A 27,340-nucleotide genomic window follows, 5' to 3' on the forward strand; every position below is an offset into this window, starting at 1 on the left:
CAATGGCTATCTCAAAATTTTTATTGGATTCATTTGGAGAAAAAGGGGCGTGGAGTAGGGCTAGTTGCCCTCCAATCTCTTTTGACTCTAAAAAACTGAACTAGAACTTTCAATTTCTAATCAAATAGAGCCATCTCTGAAGTTTTTACGAGCACCTCTTCAATAAGTTCCATATATTCCCCCAGGGCATAATTTACAACACCTGCCCTCGGGCCCTGGGGGGCTTTGTCGACCCCGGAGTTTTGGTTATATGGTCTTGGAACTATTTTTAAAAAAGCTATCTCAAATTTCTTATCGGATGGGTTTGAGGAAAAAAGGGCGTGGATGGGGGGGGGGGCTATGTGCCCTTCAATCCCTTTTGACTCTTAAAAAGTGAACTAGAACTTTCAATTTCCAATCAAAAGAGTCCTCTTTGAAGTTAATACGAGCATCCCTTCTATAAGACCCATATATACCCCCAGGGGATAACTTACAACGCCTTTCCCCGGGCCCTAGGGGGTTGTGTCGACACCGACATTTTCTTATATGATCTTTGAACTATTTTTAACAAAATAGCTATCTTAAATTTTTTTATTGGATGCATTCGGGAAAAAGGGTTTGGAGGGCAAAGCTGGTTACCCTCCGATATCTTTGACGCTTAAAAATTGAACTAGAACTTTCAATTTCCAATCAAATGAGCCCTCTCTGAAGTTTATACGAGTATTCCTTCCATAAGAACCATATATACCCCCAGGGCATAACTTATAAACCTTTGCCCCTGCAGACTGTGGGGGGAGTGTCCTGCTCAAACATATCATTTCCCAAACTTTCAACTACGTTGAACAAAATGGCTATATCAAAGTTTTGATTGGATTTTTTTGGGGAAATGGTGGGCGTGGAAGGGGTGTTAGTTGCCTTCCAATCACTTTCGACTATTAAAAAGGGAACTAGCCATTTAAACTTTCAACCAAATGAGCCCTTTCTGAAGTTTCTACGAAAACACTGCCTATAAAAACCTTATATGTCCCCAGGGCATAACTTAAAACCCTTTCCCTAGAAGCTGTGGAGGAGTATCCTCCTCAAAAACATGATTTCTATCTGGAAATCAACTACCCTGAAAAAATGACTATCTCAAAATTTTAATTGTATGTGTTTCGGGAAATGGTGAGCGTGGAAGGGGTGTTAGTTGCCTTCCACTTTCGACTATTAAAAAGGGCACAAGCCACTCCAATTTCCAATTTAATGAGCCCTTTTCGAAGTTTCTACGACAATTTTTTCGATACGAAGTGCCCTGCTCTAAAGGAAAAAAAATAATAAATAATACATTGTGCCAACATCGTTCTTATATCCTCTTAGTGTCCTCCTCAAAAATATATTTTCTATCTGGAAATCAACTACGCTGAACAAAATTGTTATCTCAAAATTGTGATTGGATGTGTTTGGGGGAATTATGGGCGTGGGGGGAGGGCTAGATGCCCTCCAATAACTTTTGACCCTTAAAAAGGGCACTAGAACTCTCGGTTTCCAATAAAATGAGCCCCCTTTGAAGTTTCTACGACGACCCCTTCCATATGAAGTGCCTCTGGAAAAAAATAAACCCTCTCTATACGAACCTTCCTTTCTTAAGAACCATATATGCCCCGAGGGCATAGCTTATAACCCTTCCCCCTGAATACTGTGGGGGGAGTGTCCTGCTCAAACCTAAAATTTCCAGAAATTTCCACTACGTTGAACAAAATGGCTATATCAAAATTTTGATTGTATGTGTTTGGGGAGATGGTGGGCGTGGAAGGGGTTTCAGTTGTCTTAGAATTACTTTTGACTATTAAAAAGGGAACTAGCCATTTGAATTTCCAATCGAATGAGCCCTTTCTAAAGTTTCTATGACAATGCTGTCTATTCAAAACCTTATTTGCCCCCATGGCAGAACCTACAACCCTTGACCAGAAAGCTGTGGGGGGGGGGGGTTGTCAACCACAAAGACCTAATTTTCAAAACTTAAAACTATGTTGAACAAAATGGCTATCTCAAAATTTTGATTGGATGTGTTTGGGGAAAGGTGGGCATGAGAGGGGGGTTAGTTTCCCTCCAATCACTTTCTACTATTAAATAGGGCACTAGCCCTTTGAATTTTCAATCGAATGAGTCTTTTTTGAAGTTTCTACGACAATGGCTTCTATAAAAATCTTATATGCCCTCAGGGCATAACTTGGGGGAGTGTCTCCTCCTCAGACTGTGGGGGAGTGTCCTCCTCAAAAACATAATTTCTATGTGGAAATCAACTACGCTGAACAAAATGGCTATCTCAAAATTTTGATTGGATGTTTTTTGGGAAATGGTGGGCGTGGAAGGGGTGTTAGTTACCTTCCAATCCCTTTCGACTATTGAATAATGCACAAGCCACTCGAATTTCCAATTGAATGAGCCCTTTCCGAAGTTCCTACGACAACTTCTTCGATACGAAGTGCCCAGCTCTAAAGGAAAAAAAACAAATAAATAATACATTGTGCCAACATCTTTCTTATATGTCCCCCAGGTATAACTTAAAACCCTTGCCCTGAGGGTTGTGGGGGAGTGTCCTCCTCAAAAATATATTTTCTGTTTGGAAATCGACTACGCTGAACAAAATGGCTATCTCAAAATTTTCATTGGATGTGTTTGGGAGAATGATAGGCGTGGGGGGGGGGGGGGTCTAGTTGCCCTCCAATCACTTTCGACTATTAAAAAGGGCACTAGAACTCTCGACTTCCAATCGAATGAGCCCCCTTTTAAGTTTCTACGACGACCCCTTCCATATGAAGTGCCTCTGGGAAAAAAAATCAAATAAATAAAAAATAATCATAATAATAATAATGATAATAATAATAAAACATTGGTGCCGTATGGCCTTTACTATAGGCAACGCTGTAGCGTTGCTTACGGTTTTAGCCAATCCCCAACCTGTCTGTTAAAAATTGGTTTTTTCCAGTATTTCGGGGCCTTGATTTTAAAGCTCGAAATTTTGTAACGCTTTAGGGCATTCCTCTTTGTTTTATGCAAAACTGGTCTAGATCGGGTATTCAACTATTTATTATGGGTTCAAAATGTCGTTCGATGCTTACTTACTTACTTACTTAAAGCTCTTGCTCGGCAGCGTCGCCAGCGTAGAGGGAACCAGTCGTCAGCGCCGTCAGTCTTCTCCAGAGTGGTCGGTTCAGGGAGAGGGTTGTCACTTCAGCCGGGTTGATGTTTCTGGAGGCGAGCCGATCACGGATGACGTCCGCCCATCTGGTGCGTGGTCTTCCCCTAGGACGCCTCCAGCCGTTTGCAGCTGGGTCGAAATCGAAGATGAGCCGGGCGGGTGTTTGAGCAGGCAGACGGAGCAGATGACCATACCAACGCAGCGAGCGAGACTCAAGCTGCTCGGACAGGGGTGGGAGTTTGAAGGACCTGAGGATTTCTGAATTTCGTACCCTGTCGGGCCATCGGGAGCGTTCTATTTTTCGGAGGTGTTTCGTCTGGATGGCATCTACCTTCAGCGTCTGTGTCTGAGTCAGCGACCAAGTCTCAGCAGAATAGAGCATAATGCTGGCAACCGAAGCAGAGTATATTCGTGCTTTGGTGAGACGGCTGATCTGGGGTTTATGGAAGACTGTTTTTAGAAAGCGACCGAAGACAGAGTTTGCTTTTGCCGCTCTTGCTGATATTTTGGCATCTAGGCTTCCGTTTGAGCAGACAATTGAACCAAGGTAGGTAAACTGCTTGACTACCTCTACAGTCTGGCCACAAATTTCCATAGATGACAGGGGGTTGGACGGCGTTTTCTCAACGGGCATTATCTTGGTCTTCGACCAATTTATTTTCAGACCAAATTTCTCAGCGGCAGAGGCCAGTGTTTCCAGTGTAGTTTTGAGGTCACTAATGTTCTCGAATATTAGCGCCACGTCGTCGGCAAAGTCGACGTCTGAAAGAACTCTTCCAGCAAAGCCTATGCCAAACGGCTGCACCTTCTGTGTTTTATTCAGGATGTGGTCTATTACACAGTTAAAGAGCTCAGGTGCAGCGGCACATCCTTGCCAGACACCATTTTTAATTTTGAAATATCCAGAAGGCCGTCCATTTACAATCACCGCACTTTCAGTGTTATTATACAGTTCTTTGAGGAGACGGACGATTTTCGTGGGTACTCCAGCAGACTGGAGGATTAGACATAGTGACTGCCTATCGACAGTGTCGAAGGCAGATCGAAAATTGACAAAGGCAATGTACGCCTTCCTCTTATATTCAAGAGTTTTCTCTACTAGCTGTCTAATCGTATGGATTTGCTCGGTGGTGGACCTGCCTGGCATGAAGCCAGCTTGCTGGGGGCGACGCAGGGCATGGAGGTATCTTGTTGCCCGTTTGAGAAGCAGCATAGCGAAGAGCTTTCCAGTAACTGAGAGTAAAGTTATGCCACGATAATTGATACATTCTGCTTTGCTCCCCTTCCTCTTGTAGATTGGCACAAGTAGGCCCTTCTTCCAGTCTGAGGGGATTTTTTCAGAGTGCCACACAAGGTTAAACAGCATTTGTAGCCAGAGGATCATGGCTGGACCCCCTTTTTTAAGGAATTCCGATTTTAGGCCACAAAGTTCTGGCACTTTGATATTCTTTAGCTTGCGGGTGGCAGCTTTTATCTCCTCAGCTGTAAATTCAGGACCATCAGGAGCAGATAGGGCAGTAGCCGCAGCAGCCGCTATCTCATGGTCCGTCTGGTCTTGTGGATCTGAGTTGAGCAGCTTCTCAAAGTGGTCCTCCCACTGGCGGAGGCATTGTGATTGGTTGTAGATATTCTCACCGCTAGCGCTTCGAAGGTATGGCATAGTTTGAGTGTGCTGACCTGACAGCTCACGAAGAATCTTGTAGGTGGCTCCACTGTCCTTTTTCTTGGCGGCCTCTTGCAGTTCGGTTGCCTTGCTGTCAATAAAAGCCTTGCGGTCTTTATGCAACATGGAATTGTGCTCTTTGTTTAGCAGTCTGTATGTAGCCATGTCCCCGCCAAGACGTGCTTCTCGCCTGAGCTCTATGATGGCAAGGGAGTGATTACTGATCCAGTCTTTTTTCTTCCGTTGCCTCATTCCAACAACGTCAGTTGCTGCCGCAAGAGTGTTCTCTTTGAAGGACTTCCATGCAAATTCACTATCATCGCATTGGCCAAGGACCTCAAATCTGTTGGATATCTCCACATGGTACCGCTCAGCCAGAGCGGGGTCCTGTTGGATGCGACCGGCATCAATTTTCCGAGAAGACTGGCTGTTCTTCATAGCTTTGAGGTGGAGCTTAATTTTGGCTGCAACCAGCCGGTGGTCGGTGTTCCCGAGCTCGGCGCCACGGTAGGTGCGGCAATTCTGGACAGACGACAGCCATCGTCGACGTACGATGATGTAGTCAAGCATCTTCTTTGTTGATCCATCATTGCTATACCAGGTGTACTTGGCTATATTTGGTCTCTGGAACCATGTGTTCGCAATCGTTAGATTATGGGCCAGACAACAATTCAGCAGCCTCTCTCCATTATCATTTAGGCTATCCACTGTAACAGTTCCAACACTAAGATCCCACAGGCCTGATTTGTTTGAAATACTTGCATTCAAGTCTCCTAGGAGGAGGAGGTAGTCATGGGGAGGTACAGAAGATAGTTCAGAACTAAGCAGGTTATAGAAATCGTCCTTGTCTTCTTCATCAGCGTCGTTTGTGGGGGCACAGCCCTTAATGACAGTTATTTTGCCGTGCTTCCCATCCAGTCTTGCAGTCAGGAGTCTATGCGATACTGGTTTGAATGACAGGGGGGCCCTACGTGCAGCACTGTTCAGTACTAGGCCAACGCCTCCTCTTCTTTGGCTACTGCCAGACCACAGCAATGTGCGTCCTTCACCTATGTCCTCTTCACCATGTCCAGGGAGGTGTGTTTCGGTGACTCCAGCTATTGTGACTTTATATTTTTTTAGTTCTTTCGCTAAAAGAAGCTTCGAACCAGGTTGGTTCAGCGTCAGGACTTTCCAGGTGGCCACATTGGTGCCACCTTGGTCAACGATGTTCAGAGGGGATTTTCCTTGGGCGGTCCGAGGTCAATACGGGGTTTGAGATGATATATCCGAGGCTGAATTTCTGGTTCCATTCGTAGCAATAGAAGTTTCGGGAGGAGGGCTGCCAACCCAACCGTCCCTAGATGCATTTGGTTCTCTGGTGGCTAGCCAAATTTCTTTTCAAGATTTACGAGTAGGTATACAAAGAGGAGGTATTTTCACATTTAAGCTAATTTGAAAGAGTCGGTTTACGTCAGATCTATTGGAGCAAAGGGGATTCCAACTTTTAATGAAACTGAGTTACCAAATTTACACAAAAATAAGGCGTCCTTACCATTTCCCCCACTGAAAATCTTGGCATAATTTTTGCTTTAAAAGGGATAAAGGAAAAGAAACACAAATGTACTAAGAATTTTGTAACTCAATTTCTCCCTGTGCTACTTCTATATGAAACTCCTGAGACTTTTGGTCTCGGTAATCTGTCCATAATTTTCTTAATTTTTGGAATATCAGTCCTGCTGAAAGAAGTGCTATTATAGATATAAAGAGTGTAAAATATTGATAGTCAATGTCCAGTATGCTGTAACATATGTCCCTTTTTCCTTCTTGCAAGGAAACTCGCATTTACCTCACTTCATCCAGGTCAATGGTTGAACTAAACCTATTCTGAAAGTAAATAGAAAGTAAATATTCAATTTCGTCTTCCGAATTTAGTAGAACGTCTTAGTTTTTTATCCTGAATGTAGTAAAAGTTAAAAAAAAAAATACTTGAGTACATACATCTTGGTCTTAATATAAGCTTTCCAAACTATGCTTCAGAAGTTTCAGGTTTTCTTTTAGCTTTTGTGATTCAAGCGTGGCGTTATCAAGTAAAATGACGGCTCAGTCATAACTCTTACCCCTTATTGATAGTTACGACTGTACTTTTGTAAGGATATTAGAGAAATTTTCCCAAATTATACGTAAACGCTTAAAAGAGTATGCACAGGTGCCAAAAGGTCCAGTAACAATGAAAAACTTGAAGAAACAAAGACAAATAGAAAATATATTCTGCGAGGAAAAAAATTTATACCCGTTCTCTATTTGAAAAAAAATACGAGTTATGAGAATTTGAGCCTTTCAAATATTCAGAACTCATCTCTTTTGTCAGATAAAGAAAATAACAAATTATTACCATTTTAAGTTGGTGTGCGGCTATGTTTTATAGCTTTACATAATTTCAATAATCCGCATCCTATATTTGACGGATATTCTAATCCTATTGACAGTGCATTTTATTTTCAAAAATCTTCTAAATCCTATGGGCAATGCGTTTTAGTCTTATCAATGTTCCTTAGACGTTGCTATTACTGTGTTGTTTTTTTTTACCAATATACATTGCTCAACATTCGCGCTAAGTTGCAATTTTCCTGTTGTATCAATTGACCGAATAGGGAAAATATTTTTTCTAAGAATGGGGTAACTATCACTAACTTTATCTTCTCTCTAACAGAGGTCAAAATTCTTTACTGCCTCCTCAACCTGGTAGTACATATTTTCAAAGACACCACATTGTCTAAATTTATTTAAGGTATTGACAGCTCCCATTTGGGCCCCAACAAAAAGGACTCGAATTTTGGAAACGGATGACCCCATTAACTAGTTTTTTTGGTAAAATGATCTTAAATTGACGTCTCTTCTCTTGTCAGAATTATCCAGTGTGTACAATTTTCCTAAAGAAACGGGATTTCCTTTCTTTCCAAAATTCGAGATTTCTGGTTCTGAGCTATACCCGAAATGTCAAATCTTATAAAATTTTCCGTATTCTGCTATTAATTTTTTAGAAGCCATTTCAGTAATGCGCTTGCTTTTTTTGTCTCAATGTTTATCCTGGGAGACTTCAATCCAGGTTCATTATTATGAATACTCTGTGAGCATATGCATATGCCACCTTTGTGCACCGGGAGGCAACCCTTTTTCGAATCCCTATGGACGTAACCCTTTTATTGCTTCCTTAAGGGGTGAACACAACCCTTTTTTGCATCCTTAAAAGGTGGACGCAAAACTTTTTCGCTTCCTTAGGAGGGACCCCATCAACTTCCCTCTGAAGTACGCGACTCCCTGTCATGACATTTCTATGACTCCTAGTCACACTAGGCCAGCTCCTAACGGTTAACCTATGTCTACAAAACTGCGGAATCTGGCCCTGTGCCATCCGACGGTTCCCCGTCCATTGCCCGGAGGCCGCAGTACTTTCAGCGACAATTATTCTAAAAATTTTCTTGGGGTTGGTTTATAGGTGCTGGAGCTAAACAATATTTTGCTTCGTGTCCTGTTTTTCCACAGCAGACACACTTTGGAGGTTTTTCACATTCTGATTGTCTATGTGGATCCCCGCAAGTCTACCATTTTATACGAGCGTTTTTTCTTTCACTAAAATTATTCCTGATATAATTACCTCTAGTTGGTCTTGACATATCTATTCTAAAATAGATGGACTCTCTATAGTTCAAACATTTCTTTGGGTTGAGATTATAATTTTCTGTGTCTAAAAATTCTATTCTGGAGTTATGTCTTTGTTCTTCAGGGGGAGTCTTGTCTCTTGAGTCAATCACCACTGCTCCCAGAGACATGTCTGAGAAGTCCCTATACCTAAAATCAATCGATTCAAATCTCTTTGTCAACGCTAATAATTCATCTTGGTCGTCTGTTGCGGTATTTTTTTCTAGTACTCTCCTTCCAATGGAAGGGAACATACCACTTTTAAAAATATTAATAGTTATGTCATCTGTCCTTATACCAAGTAAATTTTTTGCATAGTCTATTGCCTTTCCCCTAATTTGGGAATAAAATTAGTGTACCAACTCAGATGGCCTTTGTTTCTCAGATTAAAGTTCTTGGAGTTTTGCGCAGCCGGTTTTTCATGTAAAAAGGATTCCTTTAGAAGCGTTTGTAACTGATCCAAATCTCTTATTTTAGAAATATCTAAACGTGTTGCAAATCTTTGAATTTCTTCCCGTGTGTAGCAAATAGCTTGATTAATCATAGCAATATCATTTTTTCTAAACTCCTTTGTATTTGTCTAAGGATTGTAATCCATGAGTGGATCTCATTTGGGTATGCTAGCAACGAGATGGGAGATACCTGTTCTACAAATAGATTTTGAAGCCTATTTGTAATAGGGCTGTCTCTACATTTCTCTTCTAGGGGGGTTATTCTAGACCGTGCACTCTCTCTGCTTTTATTTTCTCTTCTTGAGCTTTTTGTATTTCTTGAGCTTTTTCCAACCCTTTGATTTTGTTTTCATTTGAACTCATGATGGGACTATAGAACCAATCACTGAAATAGAATAAAAATCTAACAAGAATCTTAAGTTATTTACGCGAGTACTCTCCGCCTTTTTGTTGTAATCTATTCAATTTTAATTAGATCATATATCCCTTAATTAATAAGAAAGGATCTCAGGGTTACCTCAAACTATCAGTAAGGCTCAAACCCTTTATAAATCAATTGGCAAGTCTCAAAGGGGAATTATCGCTCTAACTAAACTCTGGGCCAAAGGGGCTCAAAAGTTGTTATTGTTAACTTAATTCAAATAGGATCCTTTGGGTTGGACCAAGCAACAGAAATGTTTCAAAGGTTCACTACTTTATCTAAATATTGCATTCAAATGAAGTTTAGACAGTCTAGTCGTAGTTTTTATCCTAGTTAAAGAGAACACCATTTACTCAGTTCCTAGCTTCCGAGGCAAAACTACCCTTATTTTTGTTAAAGTCTGTCTTTTATTTGCTTAGCCTTGTTTTTCGTTCTTAACTGTCATTCGCTCGAGACTAGTTTTTTGTGTCGTCTCTTCTTTAAATTTTAGCCAATCTCCAACCTTTCTGGTAAAAGTTAGTTGTTCCAGTATTTCGGGGCCTTGATTCTAAAACTTGATATGTCGTAACGCTTTAGGATACTCCTCTCTGTTTGTACAAAACTGGTCTAGATTGGGTCTTCAACTATTAATTATGGGTTCAAAATACATTTCGATATTTAAACAAGGAAATGTCTTTTTGAGATTTACGACTAGGTATAAAAAGAGAATGGGGCAAAACGGGTAATAAATGTTGCCAGGAAACGGTAATAGAGGCCAGATATAGGCCAGGAAACTTTTTGTCCCTGCTTAGTTTGAGACTTGAAAGGGTAAGTCCTTAGACTAAGCGGTTCCTTATCTACAAAAGAGTCGATTTTGGGCACGAGTACTTCTAAATTCGGCCCTAAAAGGGCAAAAGAACATTAATTTACAATTAGCTTTATATATCCTTAAATCCTTACTATAAGAAAACCCTAGGCAATAGGAGAAAAAAATGATGGCTCCCCCAAAGTGAGCCTAAAAAAGCGTATAACAAAAATTTCTGAACAGTTCGAAACTTTAGAAATTGTTTTTATTGAAACTTTCAGCTCATGGGCCAAGAGGGTTCTAAAGTACAAAAACAGATTTTAGTTTTGGGGCATGGATCTCAAAAATGGGGCGCAAAATAGGGTTATATGTTTTTTCCCGGTCGAAAAGAAAATTAAGTTCCTTCGAAAATGTGCCATGATTGCCAAACATCTTTTTAATTGGGGCACGGGTCCCCAAATATTAGACCCAAAAATAATCCATTCGTAAACACGGCAAGGGAGATCAAAAATTTTATTTAGAAGAAGAAAGGTGTTAACGGGCCCGGAAATAGGCCAATTTTTTTTTTCCTTGACTGTTTTGAAGCTTACAGCGGTAATTGCAAAGAAAACGTAATTATTGTAATGTAAGGAAAAACTTATTTTGAGAAATGCTTCACCAAAAACGGAGTCGAAAAAAATCAAAAAGTTTATTCTTATCTGCTAAAAACTTATATCCTTAAGTCCTTGAGTCAAGGGTGGGGGGGACAAGGAAAATATATTGATTTAATTGAAAATGGAACACTATAAAGGACCAATAAACTTTCAAACTCTTTGCTTAAACCTAAAACCGGAGGATCCTAGTCAATAAAACCGAAATATAGAAAAATAATTTTAGTTTGGGTTAGGGGCCTAGGTCTCATGGAAGTCTTAGTCCAAAAAGGGCCCAGTTTTTTCAGATTGACTTGAAACCTCCAAGCATTTTTGCCTAATTGAGAGGATAACGTATCTTTGTTTAGAGAAGGAAGGTGTTAGGGGGCCCACAAACGGGCCGAAAAACAAGGGTGTATCCATTCAGTTTCAAACTGGTAGCTTCAAGTCCTTGGGCCAGGAGGGCCCTGATCCACAAGAAATAGCTGAGAAACATTGGCCCCCCCCCCCAAAAGGCTGAAAATTGACCAATTTACCTTGAAAGCTCCTGGACCAAGGGGGTTAATAATTAAACGAAAATTATACTGGGGATTCTGACGCTCTAAAAATGGAACGAAAAGTCTTTTTGACTGGCTTGAAACACGTACATGAAATTTCTCTTTCATATCTAAAATCCTGGAATTTTTTTCCGAACATATTTAAATTAAATATTTATTTCCCTAGGCCAAGTGGACCTTAATGTACAAGAAAAATTCAGTCAAGGGGAACGGTCATTCTTTTGAAATTGAGACCGAAAATAACATCATATAGCTTTTTACTTTTAAATTGGCTTGAAGCTTTCAAGAATTGTTGAAAAATTTAGGTTGTATCAATGCCTGACGTCGGAAATAGGCAACATTTTTCTCTATATCTCCTTTAGTACACAGCCCAGCATAGTATGCTGGGTCAAATGTGAATTATTCTTGAAATAGAGATTAGCTTAGATTAAATGAAAGCTATAATCCACTGGTGAAAAAAAAACCGATTGTCAACTATCGTAATTTGAGTTTTCTGACAGTTTCAAACTGAAATTCTTTCTGACTTCCTGTCCTAAATTTAGCTGCTTAACAAAAGCAACACAGAAAGTACTCGATACCGACTTCTATTTAAATAAAATAAAAAAGAAGTTTTTCGACTGAAAGTAAGGAGTAATATTAAAACTGAAAACGAGCAGAAATTACTCCGAATGAGGGGATTTTTCCTCCTTTTTGATGCCCTCCTTTTGATGCTCTTCTTTTGAGCAGATTTTTCCTCCTTTTGATGCTCTTCTCACTAAAGTTTTATAGCACTTTAAAAAACTTCCTATTCTAATTAAATGGCCCTTGTAGTTCAGGAGTGGTTTTTAAAACATTGGGACAAGCAGTCAAACTTTAGCGTCAAGATCAAGGTATCGTGGAGGAGGGCAACACCCTCATATACGGGATGATTTCTGTTCGGTTTTATTTTTAATATTACTCCTTACTTTCAGTCCATAAAAATAGGTTTTTTGAAATTTACTACTAATACTACTACTAACAACTCACTACAGCAACAAGCCACATAAGGCCAACACAGCTACGCACGCTCCTCCTCCATCCCAATCTATTCAAAGCCTCCCTTTCTATACCCTCACAGGAAGTTTCCATTTCCTTTAAATATTTCTTTATGACGTCCTCTTACCCCAAAAGAGGACGAGCTATTTTCCGTTTAACCCTAGACGGTTGGCCAAAAAGAACAATGTTTGGCAATCTGTCATCCTTCATCCGCACAACGTGCCCTAACCATCTTAACCTTTCTTTCATTATAGCCCTAGAAAGCGGGAAAGTGGGGCCCTAGAACATTTTCGTAAGCAATTTTTCTGGAAACCATCTAGCAAATCTTCATCCGCTTTTCTGAGCGCCCATGCTTCAGAGCCATATTTGACCAGTGTCATCACTGTAGCTTCTAATATTCTAATCTTGGTTTCCAGAATAATCTTCCTATTGTTCCAAACTTTTTTAACTGTGAAAAAACATCCTGAGCCTTGGCTGTTCTACTTTTAGCATCTTCAGTGCTCCCACCATCTTTACTAATAATACTAACTAGGTAAGTGAAGCTGCCCACCAGATCAATCTTTTCGTTACCCAACGTCACCTTTTCATCTTCACTTATTCGTAGCCTTAGTCACTTAGTCTCCTTAATTTTAATTTTCAAACCTATTTGAGCACCCTGAACTCGCAAAACCTCTAAAAATTCATTCGTGCTGCTCACACTTTCATCGAGGTTGCTTAAATCATCAGCATAATCTAAGTCCAGAAGAATTTTTCCTTCCCATTTGATTCCGTGGTCTCCCATTGCCTTTTCTGCGCTCCTTAAGCCAAATGCCATCAAAATGATCCATATAAAGGGGGATAGAACACAACCCTGCTTAAATCCCGATTTAATACAAAACCAGCTGCTAACCTCATAAGATAAGATAAGATTTATTGCTGAAAAATGGCTATCAAAAGCTCAAAAGGGCCGAATCCGCACTTTAGCGTCAAATACAGCGAAAAAAGAACAACAAAAACAAACAATCAAACAACAACAGAAAATTATAAAAGGATCAATGTCAAATACGTAAAAACGTTAAAAACAAAGTACAAAGTAAACTCATAAAATTAGAAGGCCAATGTCAAGTCAGCAAAAATGCCCAAAAAAACAAAACAAAAAAAAAACTCGTAAAATTAACAAGAGGATGAAGTAGAATTAAAAAAGTAAAATTAAAAAAAAAACATAAGTTAGTTGGTTACTAACAAACATAAATAAAAAACCTCCAAATTTGCAAAACGGGCATTAAAATTAATAACTATGAGGTAAAGAGTGAGTGGGGGGGGGGGAGGCCGCAGAGAGTCAGTGGTTGAAAATATCCAATATGTAAGGGAAACAAGTTTGTCTATATCTTTCAGTGCAAACTAGTAGTGGCGCGAGAAGGGGGATTTGTTGTGAAAAGGACTGTTGGAGTCAGGGGTGACGGGGGGAATTGGGACCAGGAAAAAGTGGAGGTTCTCTAGAGGTATGAAGAGCTTTGTTAGAAAAATTCAAAGTAGGTTTTGTTCTTCTTTCCGTAAGGGAGACAAGATTAGCTCTCCTAAGAAGGGAAATATAAGGTACTTTACACCCTCCCACGAAGTTCCCATTTCCTTTAAATCTTTCTTTATGACGTCCTACCACCCCAGACGGGGACGACCTGCTTTCTGTTTAGCCCTAGACGGTTGGCCGAAAAGAACAATCTTCGGCAATCTGTCATCCTTCATCCGCACAACATGCCCTAACCACCTCAACCTTTCTTTGATTATAGACCTAGAAAGCGGTATTGAACCACATTTTTCGTATAGCCTATTGTTTGAAATACGGTCACATCTTGAAATCGATATCAGCCAAAGCTCTCACTGATGATATAAATGTCGACCCTTGAAAATTATCTATTCTTGCTGTAAATGTTCCCAAGACTGTCTCGGTCTTTTCTTGTCCAATTCCCCTTAAAAATGCTGTTACCACCCTTAAATTACTGTGCGTTACCATCTCAAGCGACTTAAAATGGGGTTGCTACATTAAGATCAATTTAAAACATATACATACTGCATTTTCTCTCCTTAATCTCCTTTAAAAATTTAAATATCCTAAATCGCACTGTTTGAGGATTTTCCTGTCATTTGTACGCCCAACCCTTGAGTACGCCTGTCCTGTTTGGCATGCTGGCATTTCCATTGAATTGTCGGACAGAATAAAAGCAGTATAAAAACGGTGCCTAAGAATTATCTTCAATGAGGGTAAAGTACCTTATATTTCCCTTCTTAGGAGAACTAATCTTGTCTCCCTTAAGGAAAGGAGAGCAAAAATTACCTTGCGTTTTGCTAACAGTGCTCTTCATAACCTTCGAACAACTCCCCTTTTCCCCGGTCCATATTCACCCCTTCGACCCCGCCTCCCGCGGTCTGTGTCAACAAAAATCCCCCTTCTCACCCCAATAAGAGTTTGCACTGAAAGATATAGAAGAACTTTTATCCCTTATATAGTTGATATTTTCAACCACTGAATCTCCGCTGCCTCCCCCCCCCCCCACTCACCCTTTACCTCATAGTTATTAATTTTGATGCCCATTTTGCAAATTTGGAGGTTTTATATTTATGTTTGTTAGTCACCAACTAACTTATGTTTTTGTTTTGATTCTACTTTTTTAATTCTACTTTATCCCCTTGTTAATTTTACGAGTTTTTTTTTGTTTTGTTTTTTTGGGCATTTTTGCTGACTTGACATTGGCCTTATAATTTTATGAGTTTACTTTGTACTTTGTTTTTAACGTTTTTACGTATTTGACATTGACCCTTTTATAATTTTCTGTTGTTGTTTGATTGTTTGTTTTCGTTGTTCTTTCTTCGCTGTATTTGACGCTAAAGTGCGGATTCGGCCCTTTTGAGCTTTTGATATCCATTTTTCAGCAATAAATCTTATCTTATCTTATGAGGTTAGCAGCTGGTTTTGTATTAAATCGGGATTTAAGCAGGGTTGTGTTCTATCCCCCTTTATATGGATCATTTTGATGGCATTTGGCTTAAGGAGCGCAGAAAAGGCAATGGGAGACCACGGAATCAAATGGGAAGGAAAAATTCTTCTGGACTTAGATTATGCTGATGATTTAAGCAACCTCGATGAAAGTGTGAGCAACACGAATGAATTTTTAGAGGTTTTGCGAGTTCAGGGTGCTCAAATAGGTTTGAAAATTAAAATTAAGGAGACTAAGTGACTAAGGCTACGAATAAGTGAAGATGAAAAGGTGACGTTGGGTAACGAAAAGATTGATCTGGTGGGCAGCTTCACTTACCTAGTTAGTATTATTAGTAAAGATGGTGGGAGCACTGAAGATGCTAAAAGTAGAACAGCCAAGGCTCAGGATGTTTTTTCACAGTTAAAAAAAGTTTGGAACAATAGGAAGATTATTCTGGAAACCAAGATTAGAATATTAGAAGCTACAGTGATGACACTGGTCAAATATGGCTCTGAAGCATGGGCGCTCAGAAAAGCGGATGAAGATTTGCTAGATGGTTTCCAGAAAAATTGCTTACGAAAATGTTCTAGGGCCCCACTTTCCCGCTTTCTAGGGCTATAATGAAAGAAAGGTTAAGATGGTTAGGGCACGTTGTGCGGATGAAGGATGACAGATTGCCAAACATTGTTCTTTTCGGCCAACCGTCTAGGGTTAAACGGAAAATAGCTCGTCCTCTTTTGGGGTAAAAGGACGTCATAAAGAAATATTTAAAGGAAATGGGAACTTCCTGTGAGGGTGTAGAAAGGGAGGCTTTGAATAGATTGGGATGGAGGAGGAGCGTGAGTAGCTGTGTTGGCCTTAGGTGGCTTGTTGCTGTAGTGAGTTGTTAGTAGTAGCATTAGTAGTAGTAGTAGTAGTAGTAAATTTCAAAAAACCTATTTTTATGGAATGAAAGTAAGGAGTAATATTAAAAATAAAACCGAACAGAAATCATCCCGTATATGAGGGTGTTGCCCTCCTCCACGATACCTTGATCTTGACGCTAAAGTTTGACTGCTTGTCCCAATGTTTTAAAAACTACTCCTGAACTACAAGGGCCATTTAATTAGAATAGGAAGTTTTTTAAAGTGCTATAAAACTTTAGTGAGAAGAGCATCAAAAGGAGGAAAAATCTGCTCAAAAGAAGAGCATCAAGAGGAGGGCATCAAAAAGGAGGAAAAATCCCCTCATTCGGAGTAATTTCTGCTCGTTTTCAGTTTTAATGTTACTCCTTACTTTCAGTCGAAAAAACTTGTTTTTTTTATTTTATTTAAATAGAAGTCGGTATCGAGTACTTTCTGTGTTGCTTTTGTTAAGCAGCTAAATTTAGGACAGGAAGTCAGAAAGAATTTCAGTTTGAAACTGTCAGAAAACTCAAATTACGATAGTTGACAATCGGTTTTTTTTTCACCAGTGGATTATAGCTTTCATTTAATCTAAGCTAATCTCTATTTCAAGAATAATTCACATTTGACCCAGCATACTATGCTGGGCTGTGTACTAAAGGAGATATAGAGAAAAATGTTGCCTATTTCCGACGTCAGGCATTGATACAACCTAAATTTTTCAACAATTCTTGAAAGCTTCAAGCCAATTTAAAAGTAAAAAGCTATATGATGTTATTTTCGGTCTCAATTTCAAAAGAATGACCGTTCCCCTTGACTGAATTTTTCTTGTACATTAAGGTCCACTTGGCCTAGGGAAATAAATATTTAATTTAAATATGTTCGGAAAAAAATTCCAGGATTTTAGATATGAAAGAGAAATTTCATGTACGTGTTTCAAGCCAGTCAAAAAGACTTTTCGTCCCATTTTTAGAGCGTCAGAATCCCCAGTCTAATTTTCGTTTAATTATTAACCCCCTTGGTCCAGGAGCTTTCAAGGTAAATTGGTCAATTTTCAGCCTTTTGGGGGGGGGGGCCAATGTTTCACAGCTATTTCTTGTGGATCAGGGCCCTCCTGGCCCAAGGACTTGAAGCTACCAGTTTGAAACTGAATGGATACACCCTTGTTTTTCGGCCCGTTTGTGGGCCCCCTAACACCTTCCCTCTCTAAACAAAGATACGTTATCCTATCAATTAGGCAAAAATCCTTGGAGGTTTCAAGTCAATCTGAAAAAACTGGGCCCTTTTTGGACTAAGACTTCCATGAGACCTAGGCCCCTAACCCAAACTAAAATTCTTTTTCTATATTTCGGTTTTATTGACTAGGATCTTCCGGTTTTAGGTTTAAGCAAAGAGTTTGAAAGTTTATTGGTCCTTTATAGTGTTCCATTTTCAATTAAATCAATATATTTTCCTTGCCCCCCCCCCACCCTTGACTCAAGGACTTAAGGATATAAGTTTTTAGCGGATAAGAACAAACTTTTTTGATTTTTTTCGACTCCGTTTTTGGTGAAGCATTTCTCAAAATAAGTTTTTCCTTACATTGCAATAATTACGTTTTCGTTGCAATTACCGCTGTAAGCTTCAAAACAGTCAAGGAAAAAAAATTGGCCTATTTCCGGGCCCGTTAATACCTTTCTTCTTCTAAATAAAATTTTTGATCTCCCTTGCCGTGGTTACGAATGGACTATTTTTGGGTTTAATATTTGGGGACCCGTGCCCCAATTAAAAAGATGTTTGGCAATCATGGCACATTTTCGAAGGAACTTAATTTTCTTTTCGACCGGGAAAAAACATATAACCCTATTTTGCGCCCCATTTTTGAGATCCATGCCCCAAACTAAAATCTGTTTTTGTACTTTAGAACCCTCTTGGCCCATGAGCTGAAAGTTTCAATAAAAACAATTTCTAAAGTTTCGAACTGTTCAGAAATTTTTGTTATACGCTTTTTTAGGCTCACTTTGGGGGAGCCATCATTTTTTTCTCCTATTGCCTTGGGTTTTCTTATAGTAAGGATTTAAGGATATATAAAGCTCATAGGAAATGAAAGTTCTTTTGCCCTTTTAGGGCCGAATTTAGAAGTACTCGGGCCCAAAATCGACTCTTTTGTAGATAAGGAACCGCTTAGTCTAAGGACTTACCCTTTCAAGTCTCAAACTAAGCAGGGACAAAAAGTTTCCTGGTCTATATCTGGCCTCTAATACCGTTTCCTGGCAACATTTATTACCCGTTTTGCCCCAAGAATAATTGCTGAAAGCTTCTTGCAGGTTGGATACCCAAGACCCAACATAGCCCTCCCCCACCATTCGGTATCAATCCTATCTGAAACAATTGGCAATTTGAATAATTTACGCTATTTTCCGCAGGGACTGCCAGGGTCATATCATCCCCAGAGGCATATTCATTGGACCTTTTTACTATTCAGAACAAAAACACTGTCTCAAAATTATGATCCAATATCATGGCAGTTACAGGGCAGCAGTATTTTCAATCCCTAGAAATGCTACTAAAACTTGCAATTTAAAATTTAATGAGCCCTCTCTGGAATCTCTAAGACCTCATCTTCTATATGAAGTTATCTGGTAAAAAAAAATTATGCTTGGAAGACACGTGTCTCTCCACTATAAGCAGGTTTTGCTTCCAGTGAACTAAATTACTCGTTTTTTTTCATAATCTAAATCACATTAAACATTAACCCTGCTTTAAATCAGTCAAATTATGAAAAATATATTTAAATCTTAAGTAATTTTTCGTACTTCACATTACTAAACAAAGGAATCAGCTAATTGTCATTAGGACTATTTTTATTAATAGTTAATGTTACTAATAATTGTATTTCTTACTTAAAGGTTCATCATTGTCGCCTTTTTTCGATGGTATGCCCAAATTTATACAAGAAAAAACGCCGCAATAATGATACTTTGTATCTGGTTTACAAGCTTTTGTTTCTGTTTGCCAACTTTGGTAGGAAAATGGGGTGAGTTTCTTTATGTCTTCATTGTTTTTACATGAATAGTAAGGATACATCCTAATTTTTTTTTGACGCCACTGTCAATTAGACTGACAATCCACGGTCATTTGTTTTTGTTTTTTTGTTTTTTTCAGTAAGGCACAAATTATGTTCTGGTCTTGATAAGCCATGAAGGTAATCGGCCATGAAAGCCCTGAAATTTAAAAAATTTTAATAAATGGCTAGTAAAATGGCCGCTTAGTAGGTTTTTTTTTGTGCAAACAAACTGAAAAACTAATACTTAAACTTATATATAAATCTTAACATCATTTACATCTAATTTTTCATTAAAACTACTACTTATATTTTTTTTACTTATTCCTCTGTTGATTCAAAGACTCTACTGGAGTTGAGAAAAAATGAAGATTTCGTAACAAAAATATGGCAGAGAATATATATTATATATATATATATATATATATATATATATATATATATATATATATATATATATATATATATATATATATATATATATATATATATATATATATATATATATATATATATATATATATATATATATATATATATATATATATATATATATATATATATATATATATATATATATATATATATATATATATATATATATATATATATATATATATATATATATATATATATATATATATATATATATATATATATATATATATCAAGTGAGAACTGGAAAATGAGTCATATATTACCATAAAGGCAAAGATTTACAAAAGAAAACTGACCGGTTTCTCTGGATACTTTAATTATGCAGGCTTATCTTAATTTTGACAAGATTTTGACATATCTTAATTTTGACAAGACCCGTGAAAAACATTCTTCAGTGTCTCTATGTGATTCTTGCTTCGGGAAAATTAAAATTAGTAGTGACCTTCACAGTGTTAAATTAATAAAAAAGGTACTTGTATGATATAGTGCCAACCACTGAAACACTAATTAATAGAGGTGACAACAGCTTTGGTTTTGTAGACTTTCAGTGCCCTCAACACTTCATGTGCATGCTGTGTCAAAAACTTCGGCTGATTTGCAAAGAATTCTACTGTGATGTCTCCTTTCCTCGAAAAACTCACTCACATACGAAATTGAGAAGCTAAAGCAGAAATTACGACAAAATAAAACAATGAAGAAAAAAAGAGCTGTGGAATAATTTGTTTCACAGTAGTGAAATACTACTGTGATGTAGGAGAATGAGGAGTTCCCATTCACGTAATCGATGCCACAAAGAAACTTGTAAAAAAATGTGCACTTTTCAAACGTCAACTCTGTCTCTGGAGATTATGCTATCCCTTTCGATGCTGATTGGGAATTTTAGATACAATTAATCTCGAGAAGTTTTTAATAAGGAATGATCAACCTAATGCGTCAAGAAAACTCCCATCATGTCATTTTAAACGATTAAATTAAATGATTTTCTTGTAAATCAATGTAATTGATTTTCATTTGAACATACAATAATCATTAAATGAAGAAACAGCTGTATTCACAAACAAAACACAGTTATATAGAGGGCCACGTAGCACTTCAAAAAGCCATCCCATGAAGAATGTTGAAGCAGTAGTTCTAAGAAGGTACATTAGAAAGGAAACACATTTTACCTCCCAAGCTTGAGCAGGTAAAAACTAGCAAAACAAAAAGATGAGTGTTAAAGAGGGATCTGTTGATACTATGGATACTGAAATAATTTTATAGAACTAGTTTTATCAAACTTTATAGAACTAATTTTAATTGAACTAATTTTACAGAGCTAATTTATAGAACTAATATTAGAACTAATTTCATTCCACGACTTTACTAAAATATACTAAAGCATAAGTGGCAAAACACTTTATGCTAACTGGTTTTCATCGCTAAGCTCGACCCAAACATTTAAGCAACGAGGTTGCTTAAATGTGTTATCCACCCTCTGGTCACTCTGAATCTTAAAAAGGGCACTAGAACATCTTATTTCCAATCAAATGAACCCGTTCCAGAGTTTTTGTCATCCTCAAAGATATAATTTCCGGACCTTTTAACTACATTTAACAAAATAGCTATCTCAAAATTTTGATTAAATGTGTTTGGGAAAATGGTGGGCTTCGGAGGGGTGTTGGTTGCCCTCCAATCATTTTCGACTATTAAAAAAGGTACTAGTCCTTTTAATTTCCAGTTGAATGAGCCCTTTTCGAAGTTTCTACGACAATTCCTTCTATACGAAGTGCCCTGGTCTAAAAAACATTTAACATTTTAAGCCATTATGAATTTTGAACTTTGGTTTAGAGTTAGGAAAAACTGACCATCCAGTGTTAAGGCCCCTTGGAGTGTTGTAACAACTATGATCCATGGGTGACGTTTTCAGAGCTACAAATGTAAGTATAACTAACCAGTAATAAATGGGGATGATTCCGTATCACGTTTGCAGATACGTTTTGAATTTTTAGGTTATTATTTGTAATATCAACGTGTAATGAGAGAACTTCTGAAATAATTTCTGTTTGTAATGAAGTAGTTGTCAAACTCAGCATCCGCATTGTTTTTGTTTTTACCAGTATTAAATAAAAAAAACAAGTTTTTTTAACTGAAAGTAAGGAACGACGTTAAAATTTAAAACGAACAGAAGTTATTCCGTATATGAAAGCGGCTGTCCCCTCCTCAACGCCTTGATCTTTATGCTGAAGTTTTTTATTGTTAAAAAAAAATCTTGGTATAGTCAAACATCTGCTTGAAGCGCAACAGAGAGAGAGCGAGGCGTGGGGACATCCTCATTCATATACCGACTCAGATCGATTCGTTTTAAGGGTTATTGTCGCTCCTTACTTTAAGTTAGAAAAAAACTTGTTTTTTTGTTATTTAATTTTTGGCTCACTTTGGTTTTGATTTTGGCTCACTGTGCATGAATAATTAAAACAAAATTTGCATATTAATTTCACTTTTATTTGGTTAAAAGGCTTTCTCGAAACTTGTTTAATTTTATTTACGAACGTTTTTATTAGTAATAAATAGCCTATACGTAACTTACGAATTAACTTACGTAACAAAATTCTATATTCATATATTTTTAATACGTATATTAGGGGGTTCACCTCGTAGTCAATACCTCGCTCTTTAAGCTAAAGTTCGAATTTTGTTCCAATTCTTTAAAAATGACCCTTAATCACAAAGGCCGTTATTTAGAATAAATACCTCTTATGAAAGTACTAAGAAATCTTTGGCTTAAAGAGCGAAGTCTTGACTAGGGGGTGAGCCCAATCATATACGTAATAACTTCTGTTCGTTTTAAGTTTTGTTGTTGCTCCTTACTTTCAGTTGAAAAACTGGTTCTTTTTATATTTAGTTTCTGATCTTTTTTTTAATAATGCTGAGAAATCCGGCGCCCCCTTCATAGCAATGTCTCTTCCCCCATGAAAACCTCCGTCATGGAAAGATCCTCCCACATAACCCCCGACCCACCCACCCCCCACTACCAGAAAGAATCCCCCCTGAAAACGTCTGTATCCTTCCCAATAACCTATACTATATGCTAACATTGGGTAAAGTTCATAACTTTCAGCCCTCCCCCCGGGGACTTCGGGGGATTAAGTCATCTTAAAAGACATAGTTATCGGATTTTCGACCATGCTGAACAAAATGGCTATCTCAAAATTTTGATCGGCTGACTTTGGGAAAAAATGAGCGTGGGAGGGGGCCTAGTTTCCCTCCATTTTTTTTTTTTTTTCACTTAAAAAGGACACTAGAACTTTTCATTTCCGTTCCAATGACCCCTCCCACGATATTCTAGGACCACTGGGTCAATACGATCACCCCTGGAAAAAAAAAACAAAAAAATAAAAAAACAAACAAACACGCATCCGTGAGCTTTCTTCTGGCAAAAAATGCAAAATTCCACATTTTTGTAGACAGGAGCTTGAAACCTCTACAGTAGGATTCTCTGATATTGAATATGATGGTGTGATTTTCATTAAGATTCTATCACTTTTAGAGGGTCTTTCCCCCCTTTTTTCGAAAATCAGCCAAATTTTCTCAGGCGCGTAACTTTTGATGGATAGGACTAAACTTAATGAAACTTATATATTTGAAATCATCATTAAAATCTGATTTTTCGATGTATCTATTGGTATCAAAATCCCGTTTTCTAGAGTTTCGGTTACCATTGACCTGGGTCACTCCTTACTTACAGTTCGTTACCACGAACTGTTTGATCAAGACTGTGAGCTATTTACTGCGATTAATACACATCCATGAAACGGTTAATTATTGAATCTTTTATTTCCTAGTGTACGGTTCCTTTTCAAATATAAAAGAGTGCATGTCTTATTCCTTACTTTTCATTGCATTAAACTTCTAAAATATAATAAACATTGAATCGAAAATTTCAGAAACAAATTGAAAATAAAAACTTCTGTTTCAAACTAAGGATTTTCAGTATTATCATAGGCAGCGCAATAGCGCTGCCTATGGAAAGAACGATGTTGCCACAATGTATTATTTATTTTTTGTGTTTTTTTTTTTTGTTCTAGACCAGGGCGCTTCGCATAGAAGGAGATGTCGTAGAGACTTCAAAAAAGGCTAATACGATTCTAAATTGAGAGGGCTAGTGCCCTTTTCAATAGTCGAAAGTGATTGGAGGGCAACCAGTCCCCCTCCCACGTCCATCATTTCCCCAAACCCATTCAGTTAAAATTTTGAGATATATATTTGTTTAGCATAGTTAAAAGGTCTGAAAATATGTCTTTGAGGATGACAACTCCCCCAAAGCCTTTAGAGCAAGGGTTTTAAGTTATGCCCTGGGGGCATATAAGGTTTTTATAGAAAGGGAGGAGGTATAAGCTTCGGAGGAGGCTTAATGGACTGGCAATCAGAAGTTCTAGTTTCCCTCTTAAGAGTCAAAATGATCGGAGGGCAGCTCCCCCCCACCATACGTCGCGTTTTCCCCGAAATGCATCCAATACAATTTTTTAGATAGCAATTCTATTCAAAATATTCCAAAGATCATATAACAAGGCTTTTGGGGTTGAATCAAACCTCCAGAGCCTAGGGGCAAGATTTGTAAGTTATGCCCCGGGGGCATTCAAGTTTTTTATGGAAGGGACGGTTGTATCAGCTTTAGAGGAAGCTCATTTGGTTGAAAATTGGAAGTTCTAGTTCCCTTTTAAGATTCAAAAGTGATGGACATGAGTAGGGCTCACAACCCCTACGCCTTTTCAAGGAAAGAACATAATTTGCACTTTACCGAACAAAATGTCTTGATGCTTTCACTTTTGTAGCTTTTATAAATAAAAAATTACTAAGATTTCAAGGAATAAATATCAGCATATGTATATTAAACTGACAATGCATATTCGTTTGTATTACAATTACTGCTGCTACAGTTCCTGCTAATACAACTATTACTATGATACTAGTACAATTAAGGCTACGCGTACGAAGGTGAAAATTTAACAGAATACTGAGAGGGAATTTGAACTAAATCCAAAACATAATATGTACATGCAGAATATCGAAAGGGCGTATCTTAAGAATGAATTTGGGTATTAAGTTGGAACTTTCAGAGAAAACTTGAAGGGGAAGATCAATTGACAAAAGGTAATATATGCATAGCACTACTAACACTACTAACACTGCTACTTTTATTAATACCACTACTGCTGCTAAACTACTCTAACCACTGCTTCAATTAAAATAACTTGTACCGCTTAGAGTATTAATACAAAAAGGGCGTCAAAAGTGGGTCAAAGGGGCACATCAAAAATATTTTTGGAACAGCTTACTGTCTCAAGGTGAAACTACTGGGGCATCACTTAAGGGATGTTCAACTGACCAAAATGCAACATGTACATGCTACTACCATTATCAATGCTGCTGCTACTACTGTTACTATTACTACTGATACAACACTAACACTGCAACTACTTCTCCTACTACCACCGCAACTATTGTGATACTAGTGCTATTAAGGCTAAATAAATAAAGGTGAAATCTGAGAAAATATTTACGGCAAATTTGAACAAACAAAAAACGCTTCGTGTATTTAGATGGTCAAAAGATCTCATTTTAAGAATTGATTTGTGTATTAAGTTGGGACTCTCAGAGTATGCTTAAAGGGGAAGAATAATTGACCAAAAGACAATATTTGCACGCTACTACTAATACTACTTCCACTACTACATTTACTAGTTCTACTACTACTATACTATTGCTCCAACTACTACTTCTTTTGCAATTATTTGTAATGCTAAGAGCAATTAGATGAAAATTTCAAGAAGTATATGAATATACAGGTTAATAAAAGGACATATTGACAGTGTCATAGCAATGGCTAATTGTATTAAATTGAGTATTGTACTACTGTTGACTTCAGTACTACTATGGCTACTATTACAACTATGCCTAACAGTATGAAGGTGAAATTTACAGGAAAGTTTGAAGAAGGTAAACTGAATCACAACACGCCATCCGTATGCCGTTTGTCAAAAGGGCATATCAGCACTATCTTAGTAACAGTTTTGCTTATGAAGTTAAAACTCATAAGGCTTGTTGTGGGGGATGTTCCAAAAGACATTATTTGCATCATAAAACAACTACTTCTACTCCTACCATGGGCGTAGGGAGGGGGGGGGCTACTAACCCCCCCCCCCTTCTCCTTTACCTTCAAATTTACATAAGATATGGCTGAAAAAGCAGCTGGTTGGAAAAGCAGTTGATAAGAGGCCCTCCATCACACTATCGACTGCCCCCCCTGACAATATGCTGCCTACGCCCATGACTCCTACTATTACTGCTGCTACTATTATTATTACTGCTACTAAAGCTAATACTTCTACTATAAATTCTACTGCTACTACTACCACCGATACTACTATAATTACCGGTGCTACTACTGTTGCTAATGCTAATGGTATTAACGCGAAAATTTTGGGCAATAATGAAAATGTATTGAACTAAATCAAAACGAATTATGCTCGCACAGATTGTCAACAGGACGGATCAGCAATGCTTCAGGAGCGGTTGATGATATTGATTTGAAACTTACATATTTTGTTGAAGTGGATGTTGAAGAAAACCAGAGGTAATAAGTGCATATTGCTACTAATGCTACTGCTGCTACTACAATCATTGCTACTACACACGCTAAGGGTATTAAGGTGAAGCTTTCAAGGAATATTTAGGCGTATGCTAAACTAAATGGAAGCGAACTATGATCATGTAGATTGTCAAAATGGTGACAAAGCAATGTCTCGATAATGGATTACATTATTAAGTTGGACTTTTCAGGGTAAGTTGTGGCGGATTTTGAACTAGCGAGAAGATACTATGTGTGTACTTTCAATACTACTTCCACGGTTAAAGCAACTAATTACACTTGGAGTATAAAGTTAAATTATTTAAGGATCGTTTATGGGAGTTTCAGTTAAACTATAAAACTATATGCATGCAGGTATTAAAAGGGCAGCATGTAAGCAATATCCTAGGCAGCAATGCTGTATCATAGCTAGTAACATTGAACTTCTTAAAGGAACTAATTCAATTGGAAATTATAAGTTCTAGTGCCCTTTTTAAGAGTTAAATATGCACGTTCATACAAATGAACGTACATTTTCAGTTCAATATACATATGCTGATTTTTATTCCTTCTTGTCTTAATAGTCTATAATTTATTAAAGTTAAAAAAGTGAAAACACTTCAAATGCATTTTTTTTTCTGTAAAGTACAAATTATATACTGGCCTTGAGAAGGAATTGGGGTTGTGAGCCCTACTCATATTAATTTCTGCTCGTTTTAGATTTGACTCTTTAATTTTTTGTAATTTCTGTTCATTTTGGTTTTAATTTATTTACTGATGCTGATTTGTGGTACTTTTACTCTTGGTAGATTATTTGATTTTTTTTGCTCAATTTTTGTTTAATGAGTTCTTTACTTTTCTTTGGAAAACTTAATTTTTGGATAAAGTTTTCAAGCTAATTACCATTATGTGAACTAATTAAAAATACACAGCTATTCTTAATTTGTTCCAGTACTATTACGTCTCAGGCTGAAACACTAAAAATCAGTCTTCCTTACAGTCTTGGTAAAAACACTTTTTTGTCCTCCTCCCTCCCATCAAGCCACTGCCGTG

At 37.7% G+C, this 27,340-nt stretch overlaps 1 protein-coding gene across 1 annotated transcript in view; it reads left to right on the forward strand.

The window, feature by feature from the left end:
- LOC148950066 (uncharacterized) overlaps positions 1–27,340 on the forward strand; it is a 135,152-nt gene that overhangs the window by 84,074 nt on the left and 23,738 nt on the right. The window contains exon 4 of the mRNA XM_089092102.1: positions 19,088–19,215. Within this exon, the coding sequence (XP_088948228.1) occupies positions 19,088–19,215 (128 nt within the window). The remainder of the gene's footprint in view (positions 1–19,087; positions 19,216–27,340) is intronic.

This window comes from Artemia sp. Qi Xiang Cuo, chromosome 7 (assembly GCF_049724085.1).
Source record: "Artemia sp. Qi Xiang Cuo chromosome 7, ASM4972408v1, whole genome shotgun sequence".
Lineage (NCBI taxonomy): Eukaryota > Metazoa > Arthropoda > Branchiopoda > Anostraca > Artemiidae > Artemia > Artemia sp. Qi Xiang Cuo.